This window comes from Cygnus olor, chromosome 3 (assembly GCF_009769625.2).
Source record: "Cygnus olor isolate bCygOlo1 chromosome 3, bCygOlo1.pri.v2, whole genome shotgun sequence".
NCBI classification, from domain to species: Eukaryota; Metazoa; Chordata; class Aves; order Anseriformes; family Anatidae; genus Cygnus; species Cygnus olor.
Window position 1 is genome coordinate 97,528,397 of NC_049171.1, and position 17,936 is coordinate 97,546,332.

The window sequence follows — 17,936 nt, forward strand, 5'->3', positions numbered from 1 at the left end:
AATAGTGTAATTGTTAACTAGGATTTTGATTCAACTATTTTTATAAAACATGCATAAAAATGCAAAATGGCAAATTACAGATAATTACAATTAATTGCACCAGCAAGTACAAAAACAACTGTAACCTAAAAAATCCATCTTGCAGCAACACACTTATGATTTTCTGAAACAAAACAAGCAGAAACATATTTCAACCAGATCTTAAATTTTGTGTTAATGAATATATCAATAGGCTACAGGAGAGTCCTGTCGATTAAAGGGCAACAGTGCCATCTTGAGGTCAGTAGAGAATCAAATAAGAAGGGAAGGTGCAGGTATTAACTCTGAAGGTATTTGACTTTTAAATGCAGAAATTATTTACATACGGTCCAAGAAAAAAAATAATAATATCAAGACTTCTTATTAGTTTGATCTTGTTAAAATCAAAGCATTTTATCAGCCATTTCACAATACAGTCTTTCCTGAATCACGAATTATTCATTTACTTTCTTGGTTGCTTGGTTTCCTCCTTTGGCTAATTGGTACGTGTATTCTGCAGATGACAAAGCTTATATCAACAATACTCGCATCCCACGTTTTTTCAGGTTAGAAGAATACTACCACATATTCTACCCTCTGCTGTTGTATGGGCTACACAATAAAGATCCACATGAAGGCCAGAAGAACTGCATTGCAGATTTTCTGGTTGAGGCACAGAACAGAAAAATCTGAGTATACAGACATGTTAAGAAAGTAGGGATTCAGCCTCCAAATATGTGTAAGATTCTTAAAGCAATATTTAAGAATGCAAAAGGAAAGCTGCGCTGAGCCACATGGCACAGCTACTTTGGCTATACACACTTGACGGATACTTCCGACCACACCTAGTGCTAGGTTGTGACCACCAGAATACTGGTAGTTTTAGACTAGGAAACAAAATGATTATCTTTTAATTCTTTTAAGCAAAGGCAGCAAAAACAGTAACCACTTCGCAACTAGATACCATAAGCTCTGCTGGGTTCTTGAGATCTTGCTGGAGCAGAACTATTGTTTGGTGATACTAATTTTATTTTATTTTTTATTAATATTCTTTGGTGATACTAATAGCAGCAAATATGCCAAAATATTTTTTTTCCAAATTAGATTCTTTTCCATATAGAAGACATTTAGAATACCTCATATAAGATTCATGGCCCAAGAAGTAAACAAGTGTTTTAAAGATCAGCTGTTTTCTGTGAATGTTTTATATCACTTCTACCTAGAGATAATAAATCTTTGTATGCAATATATGACAGACATTGCAGTTCCAAAGGATTTACTTTAAATCTTGAGGCAGAATTCATTCATGAAACTTACAGCACCCTATGCAACACCCACTCTAGAAAAGAACAGTGAGAGCTAAGAGAGAAGCTTCTAGAAAATACAGACTTGCTATTCCAAGTAGAATTGCCCCTCCCCGAAACACACGTGCTAATACCCTGGATGATGTCCTGTCCAGGAGAGCAGAGCCAGGGGATCAGTCTACGTCTCAGTTTCAAGACAAACTGGTGATACTATACCCCGAAGCGAGTCTTTTAGGAGCTGACAAAAAGCCCTGCAGCTGTCCAGGCAGCAAGGACGATAAACTCATCACTTATGCTAAGCTGACAATCATTAGTCAAAGACATTAAACTAAAAGTAGCCTGCTTTGATAGGTCACCTAGTTAGTAAGAAGAAATACAAAAATATTTTTGCTCTTTTGAGAGTTAAAAAAAATATTTACAAGCAAATAAAAAGCCACTACTTTTCCACATATACAAAATATCAATACTTTTATCAAGTATTGTACATTATGTACAGCATCATTTTAACCTAGAGACCGTGAATCTCTGTACTTTTTTCAGCTGAATGTTTTTTACACCAGATCTGGAAAAATCTGTTTTATTATATTCATTATTTACTTTTTTTCGGAGATGTGTGGTAAACAAAGAAAAACAAAAGGTGTTTTTTTTTTTTTTTAAGTAATACAATTCAGCTGGGTATCAAAACTACTTATTTTTGTAACATAATCTCTTATATCCTTATTATGAACTACCTGTAGTAGACTAAAAGAATTCGTATAAGGACCGTTAAACTCTATTTTCAGTAGGTTCCAGCTTAAAAGAAGGCATAAATATCTTCCTATACATTTAATCAACTCCAAAAAGATAAATACCATATACCTATGTTACAGTTTCAGCGCATGCCCAAGATTTGCCTGCTCTTCAGTTGATAGTTTTTTTCCAGTTCACACAGTGCTTGAGCACGCAGATTTGCAGCATACAGGCGTCTTTTGAGATCAGAGCATTTCCCTTTGGGAAGGGGGTAGTTTTCCATGTTAGCAGGAGGCATAGCATTCTCTTCGCTTCCACCAAAGTGGACTTTCTTCTTGGTTGTAGAAAGGGGGAACAGAAGCTCATTGTCTTAAGAAACAAACAAAAACTGAATTAGTGCATCTCAGCATTTATTGCTTATGTCCTTTAAACCTGTCACCCATTTTGCTGCCTACCTATGGATTTAAATGATCTAACTGAATATGCTCCAGTTCATAGCAAGAGTTCTTTCCCATTTTTGGAGGAACGTTTGAAAGCAAAGTTTTAAAATCATTGTGGTAAAAGGATATATACCACTGCAGCTTCTAGAGAGTATCTAAGGAAATATTATTACTCGAAACAAGAAGAAAAACACTGAGTTTCTCCTGCAGGACAAAAAATAGGCAGTAACAATCCAGTTGAAAAGGGAAATGTAGAATTAAACTCTCAGCTACTTAAAAACCTTGTCTCTCCTTCATAGCAGGGGCAACCCCAAGTTGCCTGTGGTGGTCCTTCTGCCCTACCCACAATGTTCCAACCCTATCCTCATATTAAGTCAATGGTGTACAAACTAGGCTCCAACTCAATGAACGTGTTCAGGTACATCAATAATTAACAAGCTGCTTTCACTGCAGCCTTCGGAACAGGAATTTTCATAGTATAGCTGTGCCTTATCCACACAACCGCCGCAATCAAGAGGCAGTTTGGTATTTTCAGTAACTTACTGTACAAAAACTACCATCAAACAATACTGTAACAGCTGAGCTGTCCCTCAAAAGAGCCAACTTTATATGACTTATCTTGAATAAGAAATACAAAAAAAGACCTTATTAGCAGTCCAACTGTCCTAATCATAACTCTGCTGAAACCCTAATTCTCAGTTTGCTAGGCTAGAGCAAGGATGCAATAGGCACAGAAAGGTGAAAAGGATCAAACTGAAAAGGCCAGTAAATGTTTCAGAGCAGTGTAATTTCATACCAGTGACACATTTTTTAAACATTAAAACATTTCCTAGGAAGCTGAAAAATCTCTGCAGAGATCAGGGAGTGTCTAGGATATGGTCATAGAAACTTGGATTTTTGGTATTCCGTTTTACTGTGAAGTGAACCACACAACTGACTGAGGAAGAAATTAGGCATCTGAGTGAGAAAGATGGTAACATTAGAGCAACTAAAGATAAAAGTAGCAAGTGATCTTGATAACATATTTCAAGAACACTTAATACCATCTGTGTCAGGACTAGAGGCATTTTAGAAATAGTATTACAAGAATATTGTGGAATGAACTGGAAGAGTAGCAAATATTGATACAGAAGTGTTTAATCAAATGATCTACAGCTTAGAACATAGAAAGAGCTGGTCACTCTTTTGCTCTATGTTCACTTTTCTGCATTATCTATCTAGACGTGTTAGTTACTCAAAGCGGCTTTGCTCCTCTTAAAAAATTAATGTACTTGTGAAGATCAAAATATAGTATGAAGGAGTTGGGGATTCAGAAGAGAACAGAAGCATGTGCTGCAGCTTGTTTAGCTTCAGTCATCCACTATTAGAGGCAGCAACAGAAAGCCCAAGACAAATGTATTTAATTTTGTGTTCTTTAACATATCAAATAGAGAGGGGTGGAATTGTCAAAGTAGACAGGTGTTAGAGATGCTCAAGTACCACTAACTTCTAGGGATACTTTACTTGTGTTCTTTCCTGCCATGTATAAGCATTCCATGAGGGGGGGACAAAACAGAAGTTTTTGTTTGTAGTGGTGACAGTGACATATGTTTATTTCACTTTATTTCTGACCAAAACTAAATTAAGAGATGTTTTGCTACATGTTAAGTGTGTTCACCTTTCGTTGTTCTAGAATTACTACCAAGACATAGCCATTTAATACCCCGTCTCTGTCTTACTCTTGCTTTCCCTAGCAGAAAGGAAAAGTATTTAGTCATCCATACTGTTCAAGATATTTAAGTTGCAACGAACAGTAGATACTACCTCTCTTATTATAGAGAGGACTTCAATGTTACCAAGGCCAAAGTGGGTGTCAAACACTCATGAGCTAGTAACTCTGTAAAACTGACTGGACTCGAGGTAGTCAAGTATTGTAGCACCTTTTCAAAGCTATTCTTGGTTCTTGTGAATTAAACTGAAGTAAGTGAATAGCATTTTGTATTCTTCAGAGCTTACATGACGCTTTGATCACAGTTGGGTGGCTGGTAACAAATATTAGTCCCCCCTTTGAGGGCTTCAAAAGTTGAACTAAAGCTGAAGTGATTAAGAACGTAAAAATTTATTAACTAAATCAAATGTCTGTAAGAAGACAGACAAAACAAGTACAGCTCTGAGAAAGTTTAGATTACAAGTCAATACTTCGGTATTTCATCAGAAAAATAGTTTTAAAAGAAAGAAATTGCAGTGCTGACACTGGTAACTCATACTCATGAGCAAACATCGTTCATCAAGTCCTTCTGTAAAGTAGGAAGTCAGAAGTCTCTTCCCAGCCATGCAGAGATAACTGGGGTTTGTATTGCTACAGTGGGACTAGGTACAGCGCGTTGGGCACCACAGGCATTCTTCTGGTCATACCAGCCTACATTAATCAGTGCAACTGGCTTCTTGTATACTTCCATACCTGGACCATCTACAGAAGCTAATGTCCTCTGCTGCTTGTAGAGATTGTAGTTCCTCATCAAGTTCTCAGCTCTGTTTTGAAAAAAATAAGTTTAAGCTTTTTGTTGTAAGATTAGAAACGCTACAATCTGGGCAATTATAGGTTAGTAGATACCTAGCAAGTTTGTCCTCTGCCAGTCTCTCTCGAACACAGAGTTCTCGTTCTCTCTCTGGAAGTAGAAATATGGCAGTATGTAATGTTAGAATGTAAGTGTTAAAGGGATTGTGCATGATGGATTTTCTTGCAGAAAAATACAGTGGTAACAGCCTGCCAGATGCACCAATGTTTCTACTCCTGCGGTTCTAAACAAAGCAACGTAGCTGCTGTGTGGACACAAGCTTTTACAGAATATTAATAAAGCACTGGACAAGAGCTCCAAAATGCTAGTCTTTTAGAAAAAAAAGTCACACCTACAACAATGAAGCTACAGAAGCTTTCTACTCTGCACATTATATCATGGCACACATGACACCAGGTCTGAATAATCACTTAGATGCCAGCTAACAAGTCAGCTATGACTGAACACCATGTTTTACAGCAGCAGCTGTTATTCAGGCGCAGAAAGCTGAATATACATAGTTAAAAACCTGTTTTCAGAGCCTACTACATATGCAAAGTAGTATTTTATCTAGTCAAGATAAGTGACTAGATGAAACAGCCATCTGTGTAAGCTACCTGTAGGGTACAGCTGCTATAGAAGCAGCTAGTCATTCATTCAGGTATATTTTATTTTGCTCCAACATTATGCTCACCTTAGGCTATACATTAAGGTAGCTAATGTTAATGTATACAGAGTAGGTGAAAAGCAACCTACACCGCACAGTGCAGGGCAATATATTCAGACTTTTTCTGCATACTTTGCAGATTATTGTTCATTTTTAATAATCTTCACAGACCAGACTTCCATTTCTGAACTGTCAACTACATCCTAGTAACTGAAACCCAGAACAAACTAGTATTGGTGATCAAGTCCAAGCATTTTTGTTTTAGTCTTTAGACAGAGTTCTACTAGCAACAACAGGAATATGACAGCCTAGGGCACTAAAATGAGGGGTTTGAAAATAGTCTACCTTCCCTTCCTCAGCACTTAATCTTTTCAATCAGAATCCTATTGCCACCCCCTTCCCAAAGGGAAATATCATACGCTCCAAACGTTGCTCTCTGTCTTTAATGGCTTGCTCTCTTTCTTTTAATTGTCGCTCCTTCAGTTTCAGCTCATTCACTGGAGCATCCAGATGCTGCAGCCTCTCTGGCTCCCCGGATCTCCGGCCTCTTTTATCAGAGTTTTTTTTCAGCTCTTCTGTCACCAAGTCTGCTATCAAGGGGTGCTGCAGAATATCTTCAACAGAAGGTCGGCAATAATCCTAGAGGAAAGAAATTACCAACAGGTCACTTCTACAACCAAGAAACATTATGGCCAGGGATTCCCTAGCAAGGCCCACCTCAGGTGGGAACCAGCTATGTGCCGCACAGTGAAAGAAAAACTCAGAGCATGGTGGGAGCGGCCTGCAGAGGCCAGAAGATTCTGGAGCCAACACTCTGCATCTCCCACTGTAACTTAAGTCCTAAAGGATACACGCCTGTTAGAGACTCAGGTTCTTGTTACAGCTTTGTTGTCCCATGCAAAGCTCTTTTCAACACCCCCATCCCACTTGTGTGGGGCAAGCTATACATTAGCCATATAAAACAGAAGTGAAGACAAAACCTCTTCAAAGTTCCAAACACACTGTGAACCATTTTAACCCCAAAGTTAGACCACAAAATTCCACATGGGCCAGTACTGAGACACCATCTCATATCTTATTATGATGGCGTAATGCTTGAGCTGCTTCTTTTATTTATTTATTTAAGTGTCCTAAAAGCACCATTTTCCCCACTTCTCCATGCAAATGATATTGCTGGTGAAAAGACAATGGCATCACTACTTCAGATCAGTTTGTTCCATAATTTAAAATGAAAACTAGTACTTCAGTACTAGTTCATATCATGGGTGGAAAAATAATAATTGGTTCTTACCTTTAAATTCAGCATCTCTTTGAGAAGTTCATTCAACTGCTCTGAGTAACGATATGGTATTCGTCTAAATTTTCCTTCCCTTATCTTTTCTGCCAACTCCTTTTGGTTGTAAGCTCTAAATGGAGGCCTAAAGAAGAGTATTTTTCTTGAAGTCTCTCACTAGTTTTACAGAACTTATTTTCATTAAAATGTCAGACTAAGAAAAAAGCAGCAAGATTAGCTACCTCATGTCAAGACCAATATAGAAATAAAAATCCTAGGATTGGTCTTTGAAACCTTTAAGCTTTCATTTATACAAAATGTAATCGCTTACTACGTATTAAAAGTTACTCTTCTACATTTATTACCATGCTACTATACTTACGAGAGAGCACATAACTCATACAGGAGACATCCTAGAGACCAGATGTCAGATTTTTCATTGTATGACATGTGGTTCATTTGTTCCTAGAGAGAGAGAACAATCTTTAATATTAGAGACGTTGTTCTCCTATTGCAGGATCAGCTGCTGTTTGAACCTGAATTAAACCATTGGTTGCTGGGGGTACTTTTAAGGTTCCTTCTTAATTAACCTCCACAGGTATCTTACTAGTAAGGTTTTAACACGATAGCAATGCCAAACTACAGAAGACTGAAGTGTTGCACCAGTTTTCAACTGATAAAACCCCACATTTCAGGCAACATTAACCTTCCCCCTGCCAAAAGGCACTATCAGTGGAAACACATTCTTGTTCATTTCTAATACAAATTAAAATCTTACCCTCAGTGTGTAATTTAATAACTTCTTTACCTTGACATTGTGAGACCGAACTCTCTAGCTTCTCTGTTCCTTTTACAGAAGGATACTCCAACACAATTACCTTACATCTATAATATTCCAAGCACATAAAACTTATACAGTGAAAAGTAACCTTAATTAGAGTGTAGTAATGGTGTGAGGAAGAAAGGAGATGAAGGTATCTGCAAGCTAACCATCTGCAAAATAACCTTGTCTCCAGAACAGACACACACTTTATCAAACAGTCACCTGCATTTAAGACTAGTAACTCTTAATTAAATCCTCCTAGGTATTAATGGACTCTGAGACCAACGTCGCAGAAAACAGTTCTTAGAGGGACAAAAGGGAAGATAAGGCACAGAAGGGAGGTCTTACCGGAGACATATAATACGGAGTTCCAACAAATGTTTTGGCAAAGCTGGTGTCATGGTGCAATATTCTAGCCAGTCCAAAATCTCCGAGTTTAACATTCTGCTTGCTATCTAGGAAGACATTTGCTGGTTTTAGGTCACGATGCACAGTGACTGCACCATCACTCCGTCTATGACATTCCTTCAAGGCCAACGTCAATTGAGTCAACACTCGGAGAACAAAGCTTTCTTCCAAGTAATGCCTGAAAGACAAACATTTAACAAACGTTAATAGATGCTTTATAGCATGCACCAACTTCAGTAGCTGCTGCCAGTCTTAGTCCTATATTTTTAAAAGTTACTGATGTTATAACTCACTGAATCAAGCTCACCACCTTTAAAGATAAGCTATCAGCAGACATCTACATGTGTTATTTTAAGAGTAGAAATTGAAAAAAAAAAACATATTGTAAGGTGTAGATTTTTGTTGTCCACATAATATTCCCTTCCTCCCTCAAAGGGTCTAACAGATATGCAGCATTGCCGTTACTAACAACACAAATATCAAATTGTAATTGACAAGTTGAGAGCTAAGACACCTGATTTACAATATAGCCCTCCTTAAATAAAAGCACCGATTCTGTTCATACAGCTCCAGCGCCACTTTGGACTGCTCTCACAGAGCAACACATGCAGCACCATGTACTTGTTATATCTAAGACCGTGAAGAACAACATTAGACTTAAGAAGCAGAGTTTTTATCCTTTGGACAGAGAAGCATCCGATCAGCTGGTGCATCCGTTAGCAGATCTCTCAGCAGTGTTTCACACAACCCTTTGCACGTTTCAGAGCAGTTGCTGGGTCCAGAGGGCTGGACTCAGAGGCACAAGTTCAGAGACCCATTTCACTTTAACCTCGCTCTTTTGACTGCCCAAGATGCCTCACGCTAAGCAGCCCCAAACTGCCCCAGGGGTACTTCACATGCCTTTCCTTCGTGCAGCGGGCGATAAGGCTGGCCAGGTCCCCGCCGTCGCAGTACTCCATGACGATGTACAGCGTCGTGCTGCTCCTGTCGATGATGCGGTCGTGGTAGCGGACGATGTTGGGGTGCCTCAGCTCGCGGAGCAGGTTCACCTCGGAAACGAGCATCTGCTTCTCCGCCTCCGTCATGGAGCCGTAGTCCAGCTCCTTCCACACCAGGATCTGCAAGGGGACGGACACCAGCGCTGAGCCCACCCAGCCCCAACCCGACCTCGCTGAGGGGCCCCCAAAACCCTTCGCCGCCCCCACCACGACGATAACGACGCCTGCCGCCGCCCGAGCGGCCCCGCCGCCGCCGCCCCTCACCTTGCCGTCGGCCTTGCGCCGCACCTTGCGGCACTTGCCGTAGGAGCCGGCGCCGATGGTGAGCAGCACCTCATAGTCCTCGGGCCGCCCGGGCATGGCGTTAATGGCGGCCGCGCCCAAAATGGCGGCCGCTCCGCCACCGGTAGCTGCCCGCAGCCCCCCGCCCCGCCGCCGTTTGAACGCGCCGCCCCGCCCTCCCATTGGCCGAGTGGCCCCGCCCTGCCGGGGATCCCCGCTTTCCATTGGCTGTCGCGGCAAACAGCGCCCGCCCACTAACGGCCGTTGCAACCGCCGAGAGGCGGCGCGCGGCAGCCATGGCGAGAGCCACAGCGGAGCCGGCCTGAGGGGGGCGGCCTGAGGTGGGGCGTTACAAAGCCCACGCTGTTTAAAACGATAGGAAAGCGTTCTGGAAAATAATCCTCCGAGACCAGCGGGGAAAAATGATTCTTCAAGAAATCTTTGTTAAAAACTCCACAAAAGTGACAGTTAAACCATATGAGAACAGCTGTCCTACCACAGACAAACAGCTTCTGAAAATAAACCGAAGGGTGCAAAGGCTCAAGTGTAAATTTGACAGCAGGAATGTGTGGGTCCATATCCAAATGTTGAACCAGTAATTATTATGAGTATTATTCTTAAATTACATTGTATAACACTACAGTACACTGAATAGCATTACAGAGATTTTAAGTATGTGATGTATAATTTAGCATCATTTAGGATAATTTTGGAGTGATACTGGAGTCCAGTTCTGGATTCAGTTTAATTTAATCTCTCTTAATTGTGTGGAAATGGCAGTGACTGAAGCAGGAACTCCTTCAGCAAGGAATGGTAACACACTTGTATAGTTCCTGAATCAAGTACAAAAATGAACAGTTTTAAGACTTTAAAAATGGTTTGGGGGGCATAGATGTCATGCTCTCACTGAACATTTATGAAATATTCTTATATTCTGAACGGTTAGAAAAAATTAAGCCTTTACGTTAATCATCAGGAGCCACAAAAGCTCCTGTTTTTCCATTATAAGAATTCTATAGCTTTCGATCTGTAGATGCCTACTCATTACAGGAAAAAATGAGCAATTAAGTATAAAGACATATATAGTATATAATTTTGTTGTTAATGAGTAACAGGGTACTCTAAATCGTCCATCTTTATCACTACTTTTAATTATTACCTTAAAAGAAAATTCCCATATACGGTATTAGCTTCGTAAATAAATTATGGCATTATGCGATAAAAATGACACAAATTGCAGTATGCATTATGCAGGCTGTAAGCTTCATTTCTGGTTTCAAATCTCTCTCTGTTTCAAACTTCTGTACTTTTAAATTAGCAAAAGGTCATCATGCATCCCCACTGGTATCAATGGGAGCCTTTCTATCTATATTTCAAAAGAAACAGAGTAGATTTTGAATACTGTGTTTCATCTAGGCTCTGTCTTAAAAGTTTCTTTAGAAATGTTGGTTTGAATCATAGAAATGTCAAAAGGTCATGATCCAAAAACCAGTAGCACAGTCATTTTTGTTCTGATTATACTTATTTTTAAGAGCTTGATAAAGTGAGAAAAATGCATTTCTAAAAATTAGTATTAAAATTTTCAGTAGGTGCCCAATTTTCTTTTTCTTTCTCATTCTTACCATATAAGAGAACCCAGAGTCCAATGATTCCAAAAATATATTTCAAGTTTGAAGTGGAGACCACTTTTGTCAGGTGTTGTATTTTCAACTCTGATCTCTAATTCAGAAGCAGCTCTTAGATTTCTAGTCCTGAAAATACATGTCCTGACTTCAGGTCTTTGAAAGCTACAAAACAGTTTTTGATAATCTATTTTATCTATTTTTAATATTGCTTGTAATATTTTATTTTTTTAAACATCAATTTTCACCAATTGTTTTCTAAAACTTGATAAAAAAATAAAATTCTTCTATAGTTCATTGCCAAAGTTTGGTAATTTTTGTGATATCTGCCATTTTTGCCATAAGGGGTACCATTTTCCTTATTCCAGGGCCTAGTTACCTGACAAAGTATTAAACACTGAAGATAGATAATGTGGTAGACAAAGTTCTATTTCTCTCAGATATTTTCTCTTTTGTGCATGGAAATAAGTAACATAAATGGCTAACACTTGCTGTGGGAGTCCAACTGAGTATATTTATACAGACTGATAGCAAAAATAAAGTATTTTAAAATACAGTAGGAAATTAAATTATTTTTGTGGCAACTTTATTTTTGTTAGCCACTCAGAGAAAACTGCATGGAAGTAGAGGTTCAGAAACAGAAAACATGTCCAACTGGAAAAGTACTCAAAATAAACACAGACAGAGTTTTCTAATGAAAAATAAATGCACTTTGTAAAAAATAATTACAAAAATATCTGAAGAAAACGTTGTCTTTTCTCTTCAAGACTCATGAAATCATATTCCAGGATCTCAGAAATACGTCGAAGTCTACCAGCAAAAAGGAGGAATTGAGTACGTGGCATTAGCACAGTAAGAGATTTTAAAGAATTCCTTTAAATGACAAAAACAGAAATTATAAAAATTGGAGTGACTGAGACATTGGTGTGTTATTTTAGTTCATTTTCACCACATAAGTAGATTGTTTTTTATTTGATTAGCAAACGTGTGTTTGTTTGGTTGTTTTTTCTTCCAACTTTTCTCATTTGGTCTCATGAACACAAATTTTACATCTACCAAGGATTATAATACACAGATTTTATCATCAAAATTCACATCTACAACTAAAACAAAACCAAATCATAAAAATGCTGGGATATTACATCATAGCACTCTCCTCCTTTTAGAAACACCCCAGTGTGGAAAACCTTCTGTATCTAAACAGATGACTGGGTAAGCAAAGATTAATGAAGCATGCAGAACTGTTCATTTGATTTCAAACAAACAAACAAACAAACAAAAAACACACACACTCAAAAACAGTTTTCTAGAATAATTTAATGTGGTGAAACAAAGTTCAGTATAATCACTATCAACTTTGAGATGTAATAATGCTTTCCATGGAAATATTCCAGTTTACTGGAAATTCCAGTTTAATGCTTTCTGGAATATTCCAGTTTACAGTACTTAGAATCAGAAAATTTTAGATGTTTACACCTTTGTCAGACATCCACGTTCAACAAACTTACATATGAAAGATGAGGATAATAGCTCCATAATAATAGAAAAATTCCAATGTATTTATTCACGGCATGTGATTAAATGTCAGAAAAAAAAGTACCACAGTAAAATTTCCTAGTATTTTTCCTCTACTGGTTTGAAGGAGGAAACAAAGAACATGTTCATTGATGAAATTCTGCACAACACAGCTGTGGATAGGGCAAAAAGGAACAAAATTTAGAAGCATCAATTATAGTCCTTAAGTACAGTCTACATTTCATTTTTTGTAATGTTAGGATTCAATGTCAACTTAGACTCCAAAAGAAATACGTGCAGCAACCAAACTTCAATAGGGGAGTTTGTTGCAGCAGCCACACCTTTACAGTTTTGTAAAACAAACTTTTAAAATCAGGAAAAACATAAAAGCATATGAAATAAATACAAATTCAGCAGCAAGTTAAGTTTCTGCATGTAGCACTGAAAAAAAAAGAAAAAGCTAACTGTGGGAATTAATGAGGAAGAGACTGAAGAAAGTAAAAATACATTTTTGCATTCAGAGAGGGCAGCATGTGAATTCTACTAACTCCAGATTTGCTTTATGTGTTTCTTAAATTCTGTAAGGGAATATTTAAATACATGGCTGGACATTTTGAAAGTATATGATTACCTAGCTCTGAATCTTGAAGTGAAACTAACAGCCCTATCTGATATATGTGTTTCCATGTATATGCTGATAGCATTCATTTACTTCATCAACAGAAGGCGCTTGAATTGATCTTTAAGAGTACTATTTAAATTGAGTAAGATACCAATTTTTTGAGGTGCTTTGAGGTGTTTTTTTGAACTTTAAATGTGAAATTCCTGAGTAACATCAAACCCTGAACTCATCAAAATCTGAAGAACTGGAATTGTCTCCAAGCAAGAAAAATATTATGGCAATTTCTGATGTCTTTTCTGGTCTCTCTTGCTAACTCATCTCTACAGAAATAGACAGGTTTATAATTTATGCCTCAATTTCTTCTCTTTTGAAAGAGAAGTAGTATAGTAACCTTCCAGATTGACATTTATAGGTAGTATACATTAAAATGTTTGACAAAAATGCTTTAAATAAAAGAATAAGTGAGTATTTTGCTGATCAGAGCTGCATATTTTTATTTTTAAATAAAATAAACTATTTTAGGGCTTATATGTGTAACAGTCTGTCTCAAATATTTTTTCCATTTATTTATTGTAGTCCCTTCAGACATACTGGGAGAAATATTTTCAAGTAAAGCCATCACCAGGTTTGCATGCACTGCACCATTGTTGTCACAGATGGTTTTGTTGCCAGGCCACTCATTATTTCTCTAACCTCCATGATTATGGACCCATGCTATCCACAAAAACAATATTATTTCCTCTACCTTCTATCTCCTGTGGGAGAAAAAGGCTCAGGAATCGCATTAGATGTTAAAGCAAAATCACAAATAGTGACAGCAAAATTTCTTCCACATTTTCTCTGAGGTCTTTGCACCTGGGAAATGTCATGCAGTTCAGACCTGTTCTGTATGGATCCAGCACCTTTCTGTACACTCAGGAGGTAGTAAGGCAGTAAGATAGTGTGAGCTGCCAAATATCTCCTGCCTCACGAGTCACCATGCCTGGAAAGACGGGCAGCAAAGCCTTCAAATGGAAGGCTTTATGTAATTTGGAACTCTTGTTAATGACACAACAGCTTCTGCAAAGTCTTGATATCTCAGCTTTTAAGTTTGGAGGACAGCCAAACCCTGTCCAGCTTCATTCACACCACACATTTCTTTGGCTGAAGCATGCACTGACTGACCAAACTTTTAAAACTGACTGACAGCAGAGACTGAGAGTACTACCCCTATTCTATTCTATTTAGGTAAAGGCAGAGTTTAATCGTCAGCAGCCCTACATTTGCTTATTTAGTAGCAAAAGGAAAAGGAGAAAAGTTTAGTTATCTATTACAAGTAAATACCTGTTTCGGAGATATTTTGTAGCATATACCAAAGGAATCAATTTCTCTAACATAATGATCTCAAATTAGAATGCCTAGTCTTATTCAGGCACTGCCCATAACATGCATTCAGATGCTGTAAAGTTACAGACTACATTAGATAGATGGGCTAGAGACTGCATTTTCCATTATGCAAGATCCACAAACAGTTGTAGCAGTGGCACAGGTAACACCTGCCACTTTTGGGACTCTTGGCAGTACATGTACATGTACATGACATACAGTAGGCACATGTAGAAGCAAGCAGAAACCCCGAAACAATCATTTACTTTCAGGAGACAAATAAACTGTTGTGCCAAGAATACCAGTTATGTCTGATTTAATTGACTTAAGGAAAATAGGCCATGTGGTTGGAGCAGAGGATGAGAAGACAGAAATTTTTGGTAGAAGACATTTTCTGGTACCCTATGGTACAGAATTCCCTGGAGTCACTAAGTTCAAATTACTAGAAACAAGTTGCCTGATTTTGAAGAGGAAAGAATTGAATTTTGGTGCAGCTGTACCCCTGTAACACCCATCACCTTACAGGAATCCCTTTTGTTGTTGTTGTTGTTGTTTTTCCCAATGATGATATCAAAAAAAGATTTTAAAAACAAGACAGTCTACATACAACCACCTGGAGTGGCATTTTCCACTGCAAAAGTTCAGAAAACAGTGTTTACTTTGCACAAAACTGATTTTTATTTATTTATTTATTTATTTTTGTCTGGTTCCCTATGGAAATGGAACTGAACCGATCATCTCACATATATGTTTCTATTAGTCTCTATCCCTTCCCCATGAAGTTATTTCTAAAGATACTACATTCCTACAAGTTCCATGAAAATTACTCAAAAAAATAAAGGAGAAACATCCTAAAGAGCTCAACTATATTATTAAACCAGAGAATCCACGTGGATGATGATGGTGATGATGATGATGAATGTGTTTATACTAATATTGACTGGCTTGGGGGAAAATATTTGACTAATGTGTGTACCCTAGACACCAGAGAGTGTAACTATGAGCTATCCACAGGAAAGTAAGCTTCCTTTGCCTACTTAACTATATGTTTTTTTGATCTGTCATGTATTATTCTGAAACCAAATTGAAACCCAGTCCTACTTATGTTACAGTAAGGTGATTACAGTGAATAAGTGCTTTCATGTGCAGAAAATGCCTGGTACTTACAAGCTCTTTAGACTAATGGAGAAAAGCATAATATGTACTGATTTTTGGAAGAGGAAGTCAGACAAATTAGAGGAAAAAGCACAGATTTTTAGCCAAGAGAGTAAGTAACCTTCAGAGCAGACAGCTAAGGCAAGCAGAGATCCTCTTTTTTTTAAAGTTTACAGATCAAGACAATGCCTTTTTTTGAAAGACAAACTTTAACCATATGCAGATTATTAAGCTCTATCCGTAACAATCAGCATGAAATCTTCTATTCAGGTAGTCAGACCAGATGAGAGCATGTTTCCTTCTTCCTTAAATTTTATGCTGCAAGCAAGGGGTACGCAGTCAGGCTTGTAGAAGAGGCCCACTCTCATCAGCAGAAATAACAAAAGGAAAATAACATGTCTGAATATAAAAACATACAAGTATAAAGTGATTTCTTTCTTTAAAGAAGCCCTTTTGTTAAGTCAGGGGCCCATCTATTTTAGATGCCTTTAGATTATTTGGCACCTCACAACTGCACTTTAGCAAATTTTGATTTCATGCTCAAATAAGTTTAAATATTTTCATCTGTCCTCATTTGAAACAATTAGCAAATAGAGTGGTTAGGCCTAAGCCTTAAAGAGCAAGGTGGCCACCTTACTTTTTTCCCTCACAATTCTTAAGCCTCATTACCGTAGGAAGCTTCCAGGAAGAGACTTAATAAGATTAAGATGACCTCTTGCCTAGGGAGCGCCAAGTTTAATTGTAATATCTGAGCAGAAGTCATTATGGAAAAGACAGACATAATACATACAGATTAACTGGAAAAAAAAAAAAACAAAACAGGAAGACAGCTACTGCAGGACTGATGTGGCCAATGCTGACATGAAATCTTGTTCTATTCTTCAGATTTTGCTCATAGAGAAGGAAGAAATGGGAAGGAATGCTTCAAACAGAAGTATATGCATTTCTTGTCCAATCAAAAATGTGGCTGCTTTCAGTGGCTGTTGGTCAGGCTGTTTCCTAAAACCAGCACAGTCCTTTAATGCAGGATTCCCCAGTACAATATAGTGAGCTTTTCTGTACCTCAGCCATGCTCCTGAATGCCATTCTGTAGCAACAACCTGATTTATACTCTCAGAGTCTACACTGATTTGTTGCCTAGGTGTACATTAAGCTGACTGCAGAGAAGATGTCTGAGGCTAATGCTGGGAAGTCAGTCTGAGAACACAGTCTTCCTTCAATGAGAGAGCTAAGGACACCTATGACCATAGGTGGGAGAACATTTGCAGTTTTGATATGGCCACAGGCATCAAGCAGGCTCAGAGCTAAGGTCGTAGCGCTGTGACTCATGCCACCCACTGCACCTTGGCAAACAGTGAGACTTAGCCGCTGGTAGCAAGCGTCAGAAGTTCAAGGTTAATTTTCCAAGTGGAAGAGAAAAAAACAGGTCGCAATTTTCCAGGTCAATGAAGCTGTTCCTGTCATGTTCAGAGGAGAGTTATCTTGGCACTCAGCAAATCCAATAACAGAAAATGTCGAAATCTACCTGGACGTGTCTTGGACTACGGGGTGAACCTGCTGCAGGAAATCAGGGCTGATATCACTTTCTGGGGGATTACCTGTTCGATACAATTATTTGTTCTCAGCCCTGTGACAGAGCGGAAGGGGAAAAAAAGACCCACTGCATCTCAAGGTAGCTTTGTGTCTATATAAAAAATACCTGCAGTCATAGACTCCTGGAAAGGCTGGACCACAAGGTCAGAGTTTAGAGGCAGCTCAGAGTCTTTAAGTAAAAAGTGTAATAGGGACATATTGACTATACTTGGCAGGTGGTTGTACCTCAACTCTCTGTTGAGGTGGGCCCTCAAACACAGCAAGGACACCTACAACAAGAGCAGAACTGTGTAAAGAGGCTAAATACATCAGGAATGGCTATGTGAAATTTGGAGCTAGGACAAGCTCCCAAACCAGCTTTGGTCTTTGTCATTTGTTGCTTAATGTTTGAGAATGTTATCTCAGAATCATGTCAGGTTGTACTATCACATGCTAAAGCCACTGCTAAGGATTACTGGGAAACAAAAATGTGGCTCAGCATTACTCAGCTCCCACTCCAGACACTTGACCAAGGCTTTAACGTTGTCTCAAAGCTCAGTGATCATTTTTGGGGAAGAACTCCTCCAACTCCCAAGACACATGAGA

General features: G+C 38.4%; 1 protein-coding gene across 1 annotated transcript; it reads right to left on the bottom strand.

The window, feature by feature from the left end:
* Positions 1-1,157: 1,157 nt before the first annotated feature.
* NEK2 (NIMA related kinase 2) lies at positions 1,158-9,636 on the bottom strand. The gene is made up of 9 exons (XM_040552839.1): positions 9,462-9,636; positions 9,100-9,317; positions 8,140-8,377; positions 7,351-7,433; positions 6,987-7,113; positions 6,115-6,334; positions 5,085-5,139; positions 4,932-5,002; positions 1,158-2,420 (listed from the first exon to the last, which is right to left on the bottom strand). The coding sequence occupies exons 1-9, from the start codon at positions 9,555-9,557 to the stop codon at positions 2,194-2,196; spliced, it is 1,335 nt and encodes a 444-aa protein (XP_040408773.1). The 5' UTR covers positions 9,558-9,636; the 3' UTR covers positions 1,158-2,193.
* Positions 9,637-17,936: the final 8,300 nt, after the last annotated feature.

Bases quoted from the DNA above. Each gene is read 5' to 3' on its own strand.
- NEK2 (XM_040552839.1), bottom strand. From the start codon at position 9,557: ATGCCCGGGCGGCCCGAGGACTATGAGGTGCTGCTCACCATCGGCGCC. The intron at 6,335-6,986 runs GTAAGAACCAAT...TCTTTCCTCTAG, and splicing joins AAGAGATGCTGAATTTAAAG to GATTATTGCCGACCTTCTGT. The intron at 5,140-6,114 runs GTATGATATTTC...TTCTACTTCCAG, and splicing joins CAGAGAGCAACGTTTGGAGC to AGAGAGAACGAGAACTCTGT.